Source organism: Mobula hypostoma, chromosome 1, assembly GCF_963921235.1.
Source record: "Mobula hypostoma chromosome 1, sMobHyp1.1, whole genome shotgun sequence".
Lineage (NCBI taxonomy): Eukaryota > Metazoa > Chordata > Chondrichthyes > Myliobatiformes > Myliobatidae > Mobula > Mobula hypostoma.
The window spans coordinates 111,420,389-111,433,304 of record NC_086097.1 but is presented as its reverse complement, the minus strand read 5'-3'; the positions used below and the strand labels follow the sequence as shown (position 1 = coordinate 111,433,304).

Here is a 12,916-nt window from a genome sequence, read left to right as displayed (position 1 = left end):
TATAATCCCGAGAATTGTTCTTGAAAACTCAAATGGAACAAGTATATACATAGTAAATGTAAGGGCAGTAAGGAATGTTGATCTACAGAGCTACCTGGAGTAAGAATCAATAGTTTGCCGAATGTCACAACGCCGGTAGAAAGTGAGGAAGGCATATGGCATACTTTTAAATTAGCGACTTTACAAAAAACTGATTAGACCACACTTGGAGTATTATCTGCAGTTCTGGTCACCACACAATTGGAGGAAGTGATTGCATTCAAAAGAATGCAGAGAAGATTCGCCAGGATGTTGCTTGGATTAGACAATCATGGTCATAATAGTCATACTTTATTAATCCCCGGGGGAAATTGTTTTTCGTTACAGTTGCTCCATAAATAATAAATAATAATAAAACCATAAATAGTTAAATAGTAATATGTAAATTATGCCAGTAAATTATGAAATAAGTCCAGGACCAGCCTATTGGCTCAGGGTGTCAGACCCTCTAAGGGAGGAGTTGTAAAGTTTGATGGCCGCAGGCAGGAATGACTTCCTATGACGCTTTGTGCTGCATCTCGGTGGAATGAGTCTCTGGCAGAATGTACTCCTGTGCCCACCCAGTACATTATGTAGTGGATGGGAGACACTAATGAGAGATTGGATAGGCTCAGATTGTTTTCCCTAGGATAAAAGGTGATCTGATAGAGTTGCTTAACATTTATAAGAGCCATAGGTAATGTAATCAAAGTATTTTTCCCATGGTTTGGCTGTCTGATTCTGTTTTGAATCTTAAGTAGTTCTTGCTGGCCTTAAAGCTATATTTCTTTTTGTGACAAAGCCTAAAACCAATGATTGCTCTCAGAATTGTATTGCAATGTGGATAAATTACTTCACTCAAATTGTTGGTGAATCCTTAAAATTCTCTAAGCAGTTGAAGTACTCACTATAGATTTAATGGAAAATGTAATGAAAAAAATTGTTTGCCAACTCGTTATTTATTCAAGTTTACTTTCAATTTTTTCTCAAGATCGCTTGGTAGAATCAAGTGCTTTACGAAAAGCAATTGAAAATGTTTATGCAGCATACCTTCCCAAAAATACACATCCCTTCCTATATCTGAGGTAAATACGATACGGGGAGAACTTTATTTCATCCATTTATTCTTGCTATGTTTGCACTGTTTGAAGTTTTTTTTATGTATATTTTAAGCCTTGAAATATTACCACAAAATGTAGATGTAAACGTCCATCCAACAAAGCATGAAGTACACTTTCTACATGAAGATAGTATCATCGAGAGTGTGCAACAATATGTGGAGAGTAAGCTGCTTGGAGCAAACTCCTCCAGAACCTATTTCACTCAGGTTAGTGTTGTGATTGCCATAGTCAATAAGTGGGAAGGTGTTCTGATCTTTATTTTGCAGGGATTATAAAATTCGTCTCCAGGTTCACTGTTTAAGACTAACCATTCAAAACCACCTTGTGTTTGTATATTGCTTGAATCATAAAATATTTAAGTGTAGTTGTACATGAGAAGGTCACTGTATGCTGGCATTTATAGCGAGAGGATTCGAGTACAGGAGCAGGGAGGTACTACTGCAGTTGTACAAGGCCTTGGTGAGACCACACCTGGAGTATTGTGTGCAGTTTTGGTCCCCTAATCTGAGGAAAGACATCTTTGCCATAGAGGGAGTACAAAGAAGGTTCACCAGATTGATTCCTGGGATGGCAGGTCTTTCATATGAAGAAAGACTGGATGAACTGGGCTTGTACTCGTTGGAATTTAGAAGATTGAGGGGGGATCTGATTGAAACGTATAAGATCCTAAAGGGATTGGACAGGCTGGATGCGGGAAGATTGTTCCCGATGTTGGGGAGGTCCAGAACGAGGGGTCACAGTTTGAGGATAGAGGGGAAGCCTTTTAGGACCGAGATTAGGAAAAACTTCTTCACACAGAGAGTGGTGAATCTGTGGAATTCTCTGCCACAGCAAACTGTTGAGGCCAGTTCATTAGCTATGTTTAAAAGGAAGTTAGATATGGCCCTTGTGGCTACAGGGGTCAGGGGGTATGGAGGGAAGGCTGGGTTCTGAGTTGGATGATCAGCCATGATCATAATAAATGGCGGTGCAGGCTCGAAGGGCCGAATGGCCTACTCCTGCACCTATTTTCTATGTTTCTATATTTCTATGTTTCTATGATAGTCTTGGGGGACCTGACAAGAAAAGCAATCAATGATGAAGTTGGAAGAACAGCTTGGGGGGGGGGGTTCATAAGTGGAGTGGGCCTTTATATGTGGTTGGTGGTTCTTTCTTAATTCCCCTATTTTCAGTGGGAATTCAACTCCAGATGCTTCATCTTCTCCAATCTACTTTAAGATTGCAGAATGACAAGGGTGATTTGAGTCTCTCAGAAACTGCTGATCTCCTGGGATTTTTACGCCCATCATACTCTAGAGTTTACAAAGAATGATGCCAAAAACAAAAAAAATCCAGCGAGTCGCTGTTCCGTGAGCAAAAACATCATGTTAAATCCACTCGCTGGATTTTTTTTGTTTTTGGCACCATTCTTTGTAAACTCCAAAGTATGATGTATGTAAAAATCCCAGGAGATCAGCAGTTTCTGAGAGACTCAAATCACCCTGGGTGGCACCTAATTAATTAGCTTGTTTATTTCAGCTTTTTTCTTAAAGAGGTGCCAAACACGTTTCAGAGTGCTCCAGCTACCACTGCGCCCCTGCATGTCATTGAAAACCTTGGCAAACTTCTATAGATGTGTTGTGGAAAGTGTGCTTACTGGCTGCATTATGAACACCCATGCCTTTGAGCAGAAAATCCTACAAAGGTCGTGGATTTGGCCCAGTACGTTATGGGTAAAACCCTCCCAAACACTGAGCACACCTACGTGAAACATTGCTGTAGAAAAGCAGCATCCATCATCGATGATCCTCTCCACCCTGGCCATGCTATTTCTCGCTGCTGCCATCAGATCGAGGGTGCAAGTGCCGCAGGACTCGCACCGCTGGGTTTAACAACACTTACTACCCCTCAACCATCAGGCTCAACAAAAGGAGATAGCTACACTCGTGTAAAGACTCTTTTATATTATTTCATGTTTGTTATTTATTGCTATTTATTTGTATCTGCATTTGCTCTGTTAACAGTTCCTGATGTTTACAGTTCACAATTACTGTTCTATAGATTTGCTAGGTATGCCTGCAGAAAAAGAATCTCAGGGTTGTATGCAGTGACATGTATGTACTCTGATAATAAGTTTTACTTTGAACTTTGCAGCCAAAATAGTTCTTACAGATGAGCAGTGATTCATTCATTGTGCATTGCTTTCACTGTCTGCAATATGATCTTTATTGGAGGAGTCAGATGCCATTAAGTCTGAGCATCTGGTTGTCTGCCATGTTAGTTTTTCATCCCAATTCTACTGTGGCTTCCTGTACAATTAGAATGCATGGTTAAAGATCTTTTGTCCAGGAATGTAGCAGCCTTCCAGACTTAATATTGCCTTAAGCAATTTCAGATAATTTTCACCTTTATGTGGACTGGCCAGTTTGGTGTTAATGTTACCCATCTTTGACATTAATTCAGGTTTTTTCTTTCCACAGACACAGCAACCTTCTTTATGGCTTCAGCAATAACCTGTCCTGCATTTCACAGGTTTTACACTATCTTCTTTTTCTAATAAGTTCCCATTTTCAGCCAGGCAGTCCTAGCATATCAAAGCGATTGCCTGTGTCCTCCATTTCCTCACTTACCCTCTGCAACTTGAAAGCAAATTATTTTCTGTCTTTTACAGTTCTGGCAAAGGTTCTTTGACCTGAAATGTCAATGCTTGTTTCCACAGATGCCTCCTGACTTTCTGCAGTGTATGTCCAGCGGCTTCTATTTTTGATTAAAATTTCCAAAGAATGCAATTTAATCATTTCATTTTTATTTTTTTGTTATTCAGAGATACAGTGCAGAACAGGCCCTTCAAGCCATACCACCAGCAGCTCATTGATTTAACTCTAGCCTAATCATGGGACAATTTACAATGACCAATTAACCTTTTAACTGGTATGACTTTCGACTGTGGGAGGAAACCCATGCATTTCACGGGGAGGATATATAAACCCCTTACAGAGGATACCTGGATTGAACTACTAACTCTCGAAACCCCAAGCTGTAATAGTGTTGTGCTAACTTCTGCGCTACCATGGTGCCCTCCAATGTATGCAGTAGACGCATAGAATTTTGGAAAATGAATGGAGTTATGTTCTTGCTGTACGTTGCATAGTACTACTTCCTGCTCACATCTGAAACTCATAAATTTCATTACCTTGGCTGCTAGTTTTTATCCTCTCCAAGAGATTTGTCAGACGTGTCTTCCCACACAAAGCGGTACTACCTGTTCCAAGTCAGATTCTGCCTCTTTGTAGATGCTGTCCCTCAGAACTTCCTCCAGCAATATACCTATTAGTAATGTCAGACTCACCAGCTTGCAGTTTCTTGGCTTGTTCTGCTAACCTTTTTAAACAGTAGTCCCACTTTAGCCACATTCTGGTGCTCTGGAATGGCATGTGTGATCAAAGATGAAGCAAAAATCCACAAGGGTCTATGCAATGTCTCCTCCAGTTTCCCACAGCGCCTAAGAATGCACAGGGACATGCCCTGGTGTTTTATGTAACTTGATGTACTTAAAGACCTACAATATCATCTCCCTGCTAACTCTTGCATGGTCCAAAAATCACCATTATTTCCCCCATTTCCTCAGCCCCATCAGTTCCTCCTCAATAAAACCTGAAATGTTCATTAAAAACATCAGCTATGTCCTTTACAACACACAGACAATGCTGGTGGAACTTAGCAGGCCAGGCAGCATCTATGGAAAAGAGTATAGTTGATGTTTTGGGCTGAAACCCTTCAAGACTGGAGAAAAAAAGATGAGTCAGAGTTAGAAGGTGGGAGGAGGGGAGGAAGAAACACAAGGCGATAGGTGAAACTGGAGTAAAGAACTGGGAAGTTGATTGGTGAAAGAGATACAGGGCTGGAGAAGGGGGAATCTAATAGGAGAGGAAAGAAGGCTATGGAAGAAAGAATAGAGGGAAGGAGCACCAGAGTGTAGTGGATGGGCTGGTAAGGAGATGAGGTGAGAGGGAAAAGGGGATGGGGAATGGTGGGGTGGGGGGGGGTTAGTGGAGAGCATTACCAGAAGATCAAGAAATCGATGTTCATGCCATCAGGTTGGAGGCTTCCCAGATGGAATATAAGGTGTTGCTCCTCCAACCTGAGTGTGGCCTTATCACAACAATAGTGGAGGCCACAGACTGCCATATCGGAATGGGATTTGGAGATCATACTTTTTCTGGTGGACAGGGCATAGGTGCTCAGCAAAGTGGTTTCCCAAGCTACATCGGGTCTCACTGATGTATAGGAGGTCACACAGAGCACCAGATACAGTAGATGATCCCAACAGACTTGCAGGTGAAGTGTCAGCTCATCTGGAATGTCTGTTTGGGACCTGAATGGTAGTGACAAAGGAGGTGTAGGGGCAGATTTAGCACTTGTTGTGCTTGCAAGGATAAGTGCCAGGAGAAAGATCAGTGGGGGGTAACAAATGGACAAGGGGGTCGTGTAGGAAGCAATCTCTATGGAAAGCAGAAAGGGGCGTTGGAGGGAAAGATGTGGTTGGTGGTGGGATCCCGTTGGGAGATTTCCTTTAGTTCCACACAGAAGCCCATGCTGATTTTCAAGAGGACTTCTCTACCTAGCTATCTTTTCAATATACCTGTATAATCTTTTTGTGATTTTTGCCTCACCTCTTCTCATATCCTTTATCTGCCTTCCTAATTTCTCTCTCAGTTGTACTCCGCTACTACTTGTAATCATCAAGAGATAAAACCATAAGATATAGGAGCAGGATTAGGCCATTCAGTGATTGATTCTGCTCTGTCATGGCTGATTTAGTATCCCCCTCAACCTCATTTTCCTCCCTCATCTCCTTCACTAGATCTCAATTGTTCCAAATCATTAATTCCCGATTACTTACGCACAGTGTACGTCTCCCATTGTTTTTTGACTGCAATATCAATGCTTCTTGTCATCCAGGGCTCCGGAAACCTGCCAGCTTTGCCCTGAACCCTAACAGGAACATGCAGGCTCTGAACTCTGACCTCTGACATCACACTTCTAAAGGCCTTCCAATTGGCAGATATTCCTTTCTCTGCAAACAATCTCACCTAAATCATCCATTGCAAGTTCCTGCCTAATGGCTACAATTTTTTTTTTCTGCCCAATTTAGAAGCTTAATCTGTAAACTGATTGCATCCTCTAATTATTTTAAAGCTAGTGGCATTATGGTCACTAGACCCAAAGTACTCACTGACAAACACTTTTAGCCACTTGTCATACCTTATTTCCTAGGAGGTCTAGTGTTATGTCCCTCAATACTGATAAAGTAAGGTATTTTGGATACACTTCACCAATTCTACTCCATCCAAGCCTTTACCCTATGTTTGGCCCAGTCAGTGTTGGGGAAGTTGAAATTTCCCACTCATACTACCCTATTATGTTTACTACTAGCTTCAATCTCTCTACATAGCTGCTCCTCCTATTCCCGTAGCTTCTTGGGAGCCTGTAATTCAATCCCAGTGACCATGCCTAGTCAGCATGTCTTGGTGTGATAGATCATATTTTATGAAGTTGATGTTTTTGAGGATTGACAGAAGCAGAGCAGTGGTAGACTAATCAAGAAGGTTAGATCACAAGATCTAAGGTGAGCCAGCCAATTGAATACAAGTGTGGTAAGAGTCAGAGGATGGTAGCAGAGGTTTTTTCAGAGTGGAGCCCTGTGACAGGAGTTGCGCTGCTGGGATTAATGATTTACGATGTGGCTGAGAATGTAGTTGGCCTGGTTGGTAAGCTTACAGAAGTCACCAAAATTGCTGATGCAGAAAATGGTGAAAAAGGTTGCCTCAGATTACAACAGGATCCAGAAATGGGGAAAGCGGGCAGATGGAATTTATACTGCCAGCTGTGAAGTGTTGCATTTTGTAAGTTAAATCAGGGCAGGACTTGCGCTGGAAATGACAGGACCCTGAAATATGTTGCAGGATATGTGCCAAACCTAGAAAAATGGGAGTAGCTGAACTGATGTGAATGGGTTGGGTTGGGTTGAGGGGCTTGTTTCCATGTAGTGGGATTCTATATACCCTTCATTGGTAAATGTTCAAAGCTCTGCAGCTGATGCTATTTCAGTTGAGGTTCTGTGCATCTTTATCAATAATTAACAGACAATACATAAGGAAAATCGGCCATTTCGCCCTGCATGTCCATACTGATCAGTGGAAACTAGCCCATATTAATTCTATCTTCCAGTGCTTCATCTTTAGCCCTCAATGCCTAGTCTACTCTGGATGACCTTCCAGGTACTCTTTTTTTTTAAATCCAGAATACTGTTTCCACACTTTTTCAGGCAATATATTCCAAGTCCTGGCACTCTGATTAGCAACTGTTTCCTTCGGATTAATCTATAGCAAGGATCTTGTAGAGTAAAATTTTGACTGTCTGCTTCACCATCCATTTTTGTTTAATGTGAATGACTTAATTCTCTGCTGATTCCATTAATGTCCTGAAATGACGATATTGTAACCATCATCAAAGAAATTTTTTTCTTTAGCATGTCGCACCAGACAGTCAACCATTCTTGTCTGGCGCGTGGTGTCAGGATTGGTCTCCTTTTGGATTAACCGGGTCACAATATGAACGTTCCTGACTCAACCCTTTCTTTTTACGAGGCCGAGTGGCTAGCTCAACGCTCAACCCGGCACGGATGGAAAGCGTGCTCGGGTGTAGCCGGACTTGGATTCAAACGCAGGAGATCTTCACTCCGGAGTCCAGCGCTAATCCCATTGTGCCACCAGCCGGCCATCAAAGAAATGGTAGTGTAATAGTTAGCGTAACATGATTACAGCACCAGGAAACCCAGGTTCAATTCCACTGCTATCTGTAAGGAGTTTGTACTTTCTCCTTGTGACTGCATGGGTTTCCTCCAGGTGCTCCACCAGTTTCCTCCCATGGTTCAAAGACAAACAGGTTAGGTTAATTGGTCACGTGGGTGTAACCAGACAGTGTGGGCTCATTGGGCCAGAAAGGCCTGTCTGTTAATGTGCTGTATCTCTAAATGATAAAAAGGTGATGTCGTGTTTTTTAGTTTTTATTTAATTACTTATTTTGAATAGTTAGTATTAATTTGTAGTGCAGTTTTTATCATAAATTGTAGAATGTTCCTTGTCAGATGTTGCAGTAAATTACCTTTGCAGCAATTTTTAAATTTTGTTTTCTTCTGAGTTCTGTTGGAAATTGATCATCCCTCAGGGATTGTCAAAACCTCTGAAAAATCTTGTCCCTCTCACCTTCAGCAATTAACTATCAATTTCAGGGTTTTTGTTTAAAAACTAAAATAGAAATTGAATGCTGAAGTGTAATGAATGGCATTCATTAATTTTTATGTCAACAAAAATTGTTCAATATGACAAGTCAAATTTATTTCTTTGGTGACTGAAAATTAATAACTTTGACAATCTAATATGTTACTCTGTCAAGTTTGTTGCAGTTTAAGATACCAATTGTCTTTGAATTTGTAAGCTGTATGTAATATTACTACCAAAATACATCTTTAGCTCACCAGAACACACTATATGTGTGTTATATGAAGGCTTCTAGTTAAAGAAATTTATTCATTAATTTTCTTTCACTTGCTCTCTCACTATACCCTTCTTCTGTGGTTCTGTCTCTCTCTCTCTATCATGCTATGGAACATGACTCTCTTCACTATCCTTGTAAGCCACCTGTGATTTGCCTTTGTTCCGGTAGCCACAGTTTTCGTATGTAGTCTATCCCAGGGTACCTGTAACTTGTCCCAGTAAACCTTGGGAGTATCTCTAATAATACATTAGTCAGCAGATTGCAGTCTTCCAATGCTTTGCAGGCTGTTCACACAGTGAACCAAATCAATTTGTAAGCCAATAGAGGCTTGTTCTTCTAGCAGGAAGAGGAGCATCTTAATCTTCTGATCATTACTTAGCAGTGAAAGACCAAAAACTCCCTAGTCTATTGTGCTGACAGGGCCTTTGTTCAAAGTACATTTATTATTAAAATATGTCTACACTATACATCCTTGATGTGTCTCCTTACAGGTAGCTACAAAACAAAGAATTCCCAAAAGAACACATTTTAAAAAAACAGTCAAACACCCAATGTGCAGTGAGGGAAAATAAAAACAAATTGTGTGAACAATAAACGTAAGCAAAGAGCATTCAGAACCAAAGTGAGTCTATAGACATGAAGCTGGGAGCAGCAAGAACGGGCCACAGCCTCAGCCTCAGTTCAGCGTAGAGCCAAGTAAATGTCACAGAGCCCATATGTGCTAATGTGTGCTGATGAGTCATCTCCAATCATCATGAACCTTCCTGGTGTTATACCAAGAATTATTCTGTCAGATCAATGTGGCAGTGGGTGCAAAGGCTATCTCACTTTAAAATAAATCAGTAGAGGTCTCTTATTGCACTTTACAGTACAACCAATGCAGTAGCTGCACTTTTTATCTTGTGTACGTGAACTTAACTTTCCAGGTGGAGTAGTAATATATTACTGGCAGTAACATCTATTGTTTTAGGTCACTGCTCACCATGTGGTGTCTCCAGCAGTGGGTGATCACCTCTGTTCCATCCTTGACCTTGCATTAATTCTTCATCCCACTCCTACTATCTTTGACTTCCCATACTGTTCCAGTGAAGCCTATTGTAAACTTGGTGAGCAGCATACCTCACAACTTGGTACATTACAGCTTTGTAGATGTGCTGTTCAATTCAAAATTTTCAGTTAATCATCAAATTGACCCCTTGTGGCTTTGATTTTCAGCATTTGAGTTTTTTCTTACAGTTTCAGACATGTTCGTCATCTATTTATGCCTTGACACCTGTTGCCACCTGAACCATCACCTTTTTGTCGCTTGACCTCTCATGCCTTTTTTAAAATTTGTTTTATCTCCAACTTGTCTCTGGTCTGATGCAAGGTCATTTACTCAAAACGTTAATGCTTTGTCTCCACAAAATGCTGTTATGGTGTACTGCTTCTAGCGTTTTCTTTTTTTCTTTCCAGCCTCTGCACTGTCTCTCTTTTGCATGTTAATTCTAACGTGGTGATTTGTATGAAAACAATCCAATTTAAACTTGTTTTACTTGAGTGTAAGTAAAACTATATATGGATAACTAAAACTATAGTGTATTTTAAATCCTTTTAGACTTTACTACCAGGGCCAGTCATAACATCCAGTGACATTGTCAAACCTTTGGCAGCATCATCCATGGTTCCAGGTATCAGTGACAAACCATGCCCTCGCCAGATGGTGCGAACAGACGCCAGGGAACAGAAGATGGATGCTTTCCTTCAACCAGTCAACAAGTCACACGCTGTGCTGCCTGCTGTTCCTCCTGCTGCAGACGTACCTAGGTATCAGGACTCTGAGATGTTGGATGCAAGTGACTTTGAAGTACCATCTGTGAAAGATGTTGAGAGCGTGGTTAAGACTGTGGAGAAGCATGTACATCCCTGTATTGAAGACTCCTCCAGTGGCTCATCCAGGTAAATACTTCTGTCAAATCAGATATCTAATAAACTTCAGAATGTTAATATCTTGAAGTTGGAGACCTGCACATAGGTCCAGGAGGTTGTTTTAGATTGAGATTTAGTTCATTGTTACCCTTTCTGTCCCATACCCCATAGTTCTGTGCACACAAGAAAGTGGGGGGAAATGCAACCCAGCATGAGGAGTGTAAAGAGCGGAGGAGGGTGGGGTGGTTAGGGGTTGACATATACATTGAAGGACGAGAGATTGGGGATTGGGAATGTGGGCATGTGAAGAGGAACACACTGCCCAAGAGCATCTATGCCAATGTAGCAGATCTTGTTCTTCCGTTACTGAGACCTAGCTCTGTTAAGTCAGCTGGTGTGCAACACATATCCCACTTAAAAGATGTGCAAAGGCAACCCCTGTGAAATATGAACTTCGGGATCAGGTATGCATGGCCCCTTGTGGGTAGTGCCAACACCAACAGGCTCGACGAGAGCCATCTTTGTTATCATCGACGTTTTGATATTGACTGACCATCCTGAGTGAGATGTCATTCCATCAATTATTGAAATGTTTTGGATAGAGGATAAGGTCCTCATATTCCCAGCTGGGAATGTCCTTCAGAAAGTTGGGAGAGGACCTGTGCTTCAATAAAAATTACTTGGTTATGAAAGATAAAAGCTTGCCTTTTCAGTTTGATCTTAAGTCAACCTTTAATGGTGAAACCTATACCAGTTGGCTTTTGAGCAGAGTCTAAACCCCTTATATAGGTCAGGGGAAACCACAGCTTAATTTTCTTTACTTCCCTTCTTCCCCTCCACTCCCTCCATCATAGCCATAGCACTTCTGGAGAGCTGTGGCATCTTCTATCTCTATGGACAATGCAATAGATTGAATGAGGGAAGTTGGTACAGGTCCACAATCCCTTATCCAAAATCCTTGGGGCCAGTTGCATTTCAGAATTCAGAATTTTTCAGATTTCAGCTCCCCACCGATACCAAAAAACACATATGCTCGATCTCGGCGGCTCCAGCACCCCAGGGCATATTCAAAACCCGGACTCCAGCAACGACCATGAACACCTTCAAAGCGATTGCGCAACCACCAACTGCGACTCCAACCTTGAACTCCAAGCTGGGACTTCATGTGCTGCTATTGTGACTCCCGTCTTCCCTTCCCCCACCACCACTCTGCAACCCCATCTCCCTCAGATCCCACCGTCAACTCCTGGGCCCTCAGAGACTCCATCTTCCTCTCATCCCAACCCTCCCCTCTCTACTGACACCACCAGCCTCCCTCACCCTCCCCCCCCCCCTCTGATCCCAGCTCTCATCTGCGCCAGGTCTTTACTATCCCCTCCGACCTTCAGCTCTCTGAGGAAGAGCGCTCTGTCCTCAGTAAGGGCCTTACCTTTGTCCCCCTTCGCCCACACCTCAGCGAGTTCCGCGTATGCCATGATGCTGAGTCTCTTCTTCTGCCGGCTCCGTTGTGAGGGGATCCAGGAGTGCCCCTATTAACTGTTTGAAGAGAGACAGAGAGAGACATTCATCATTGATGGTTTGTTTGGAAAGGAGAGAGAGACAGAGTTATTTACCACTGACATGTTGCTTTTGAAAAGAGAGAGAGAGACGAAGATTAGCGGTTGGACTGTCACCTTAAGGCATTGGAAGTAACTTTGGATTTTTACTGAGTTTGGAGCTAGAGACAGCACCGAGCAGCTCGAAGGTTGCTATGGTGACCAAAGGCTGGTTATTGATGTTACTTTCAAGGACATGTTGCCTGCTTGCACTCCTTTACAGACAAAGGAAGGAGGGACTCTTTGAGTGACAGGTGATGCTCAGCCTGGTGAAATAAATGGGAAGTCAGATGATACAGACCTCGGGACACATGATCCGGACACTGAAGGAGCATTATTGTGCCCGCAGAGAAAGTGGGTTTTGGAGGATTGATCAGGTGGATCGATCCAAATTGCCATTCCAACGGTAAAGGAGGGGTTGACGGGTGGGGAGTTGTCTATGTGTCCACCCTCGCCTGGGTGATAGCTCCACCACAGAAGACCGGTCCCCCTGGTTAAAGTCACAGTCGGGGACTTGTAAAGGATTTCGGAGGACGACGAGAAGATCGACGGCATCAGCTCACCTGAAGACTCATCCATCTCTCCCTCTCCCTCTCCCTCTCCCTCTCCCTCTCCCTCTCCCTCTCCCTCTCCCTCTCCACCTCCCCCTCCCCCTCCCCTTCCCTCTCCCTCTCCCTCTCCCTCTCCCTCTCCCTCTCCCTCTCCCTCTCCCTCTCCCTCTCCCTCTCCCTCTCC

The 12,916-nt window shown here is 42.6% G+C and overlaps 1 protein-coding gene across 3 annotated transcripts in view; it reads left to right on the top strand.

Moving 5' to 3' along the window:
* The window catches only part of mlh1 (mutL homolog 1, colon cancer, nonpolyposis type 2 (E. coli)), a 112,827-nt gene that overhangs the window by 64,441 nt on the left and 35,470 nt on the right, over positions 1–12,916 (top strand). For all 3 annotated transcript variants that reach the window (XR_010018787.1, XM_063054877.1, XM_063054883.1), the window contains exons 10-12: positions 1,010–1,103; positions 1,192–1,345; positions 10,276–10,616. Coding sequence is in view for 2 of the 3 variants with exons in the window: in XM_063054877.1 (XP_062910947.1) it covers positions 1,010–1,103; positions 1,192–1,345; positions 10,276–10,616 (589 nt within the window). In the remaining variant the exon portion in view is untranslated. The remainder of the gene's footprint in view (positions 1–1,009; positions 1,104–1,191; positions 1,346–10,275; positions 10,617–12,916) is intronic.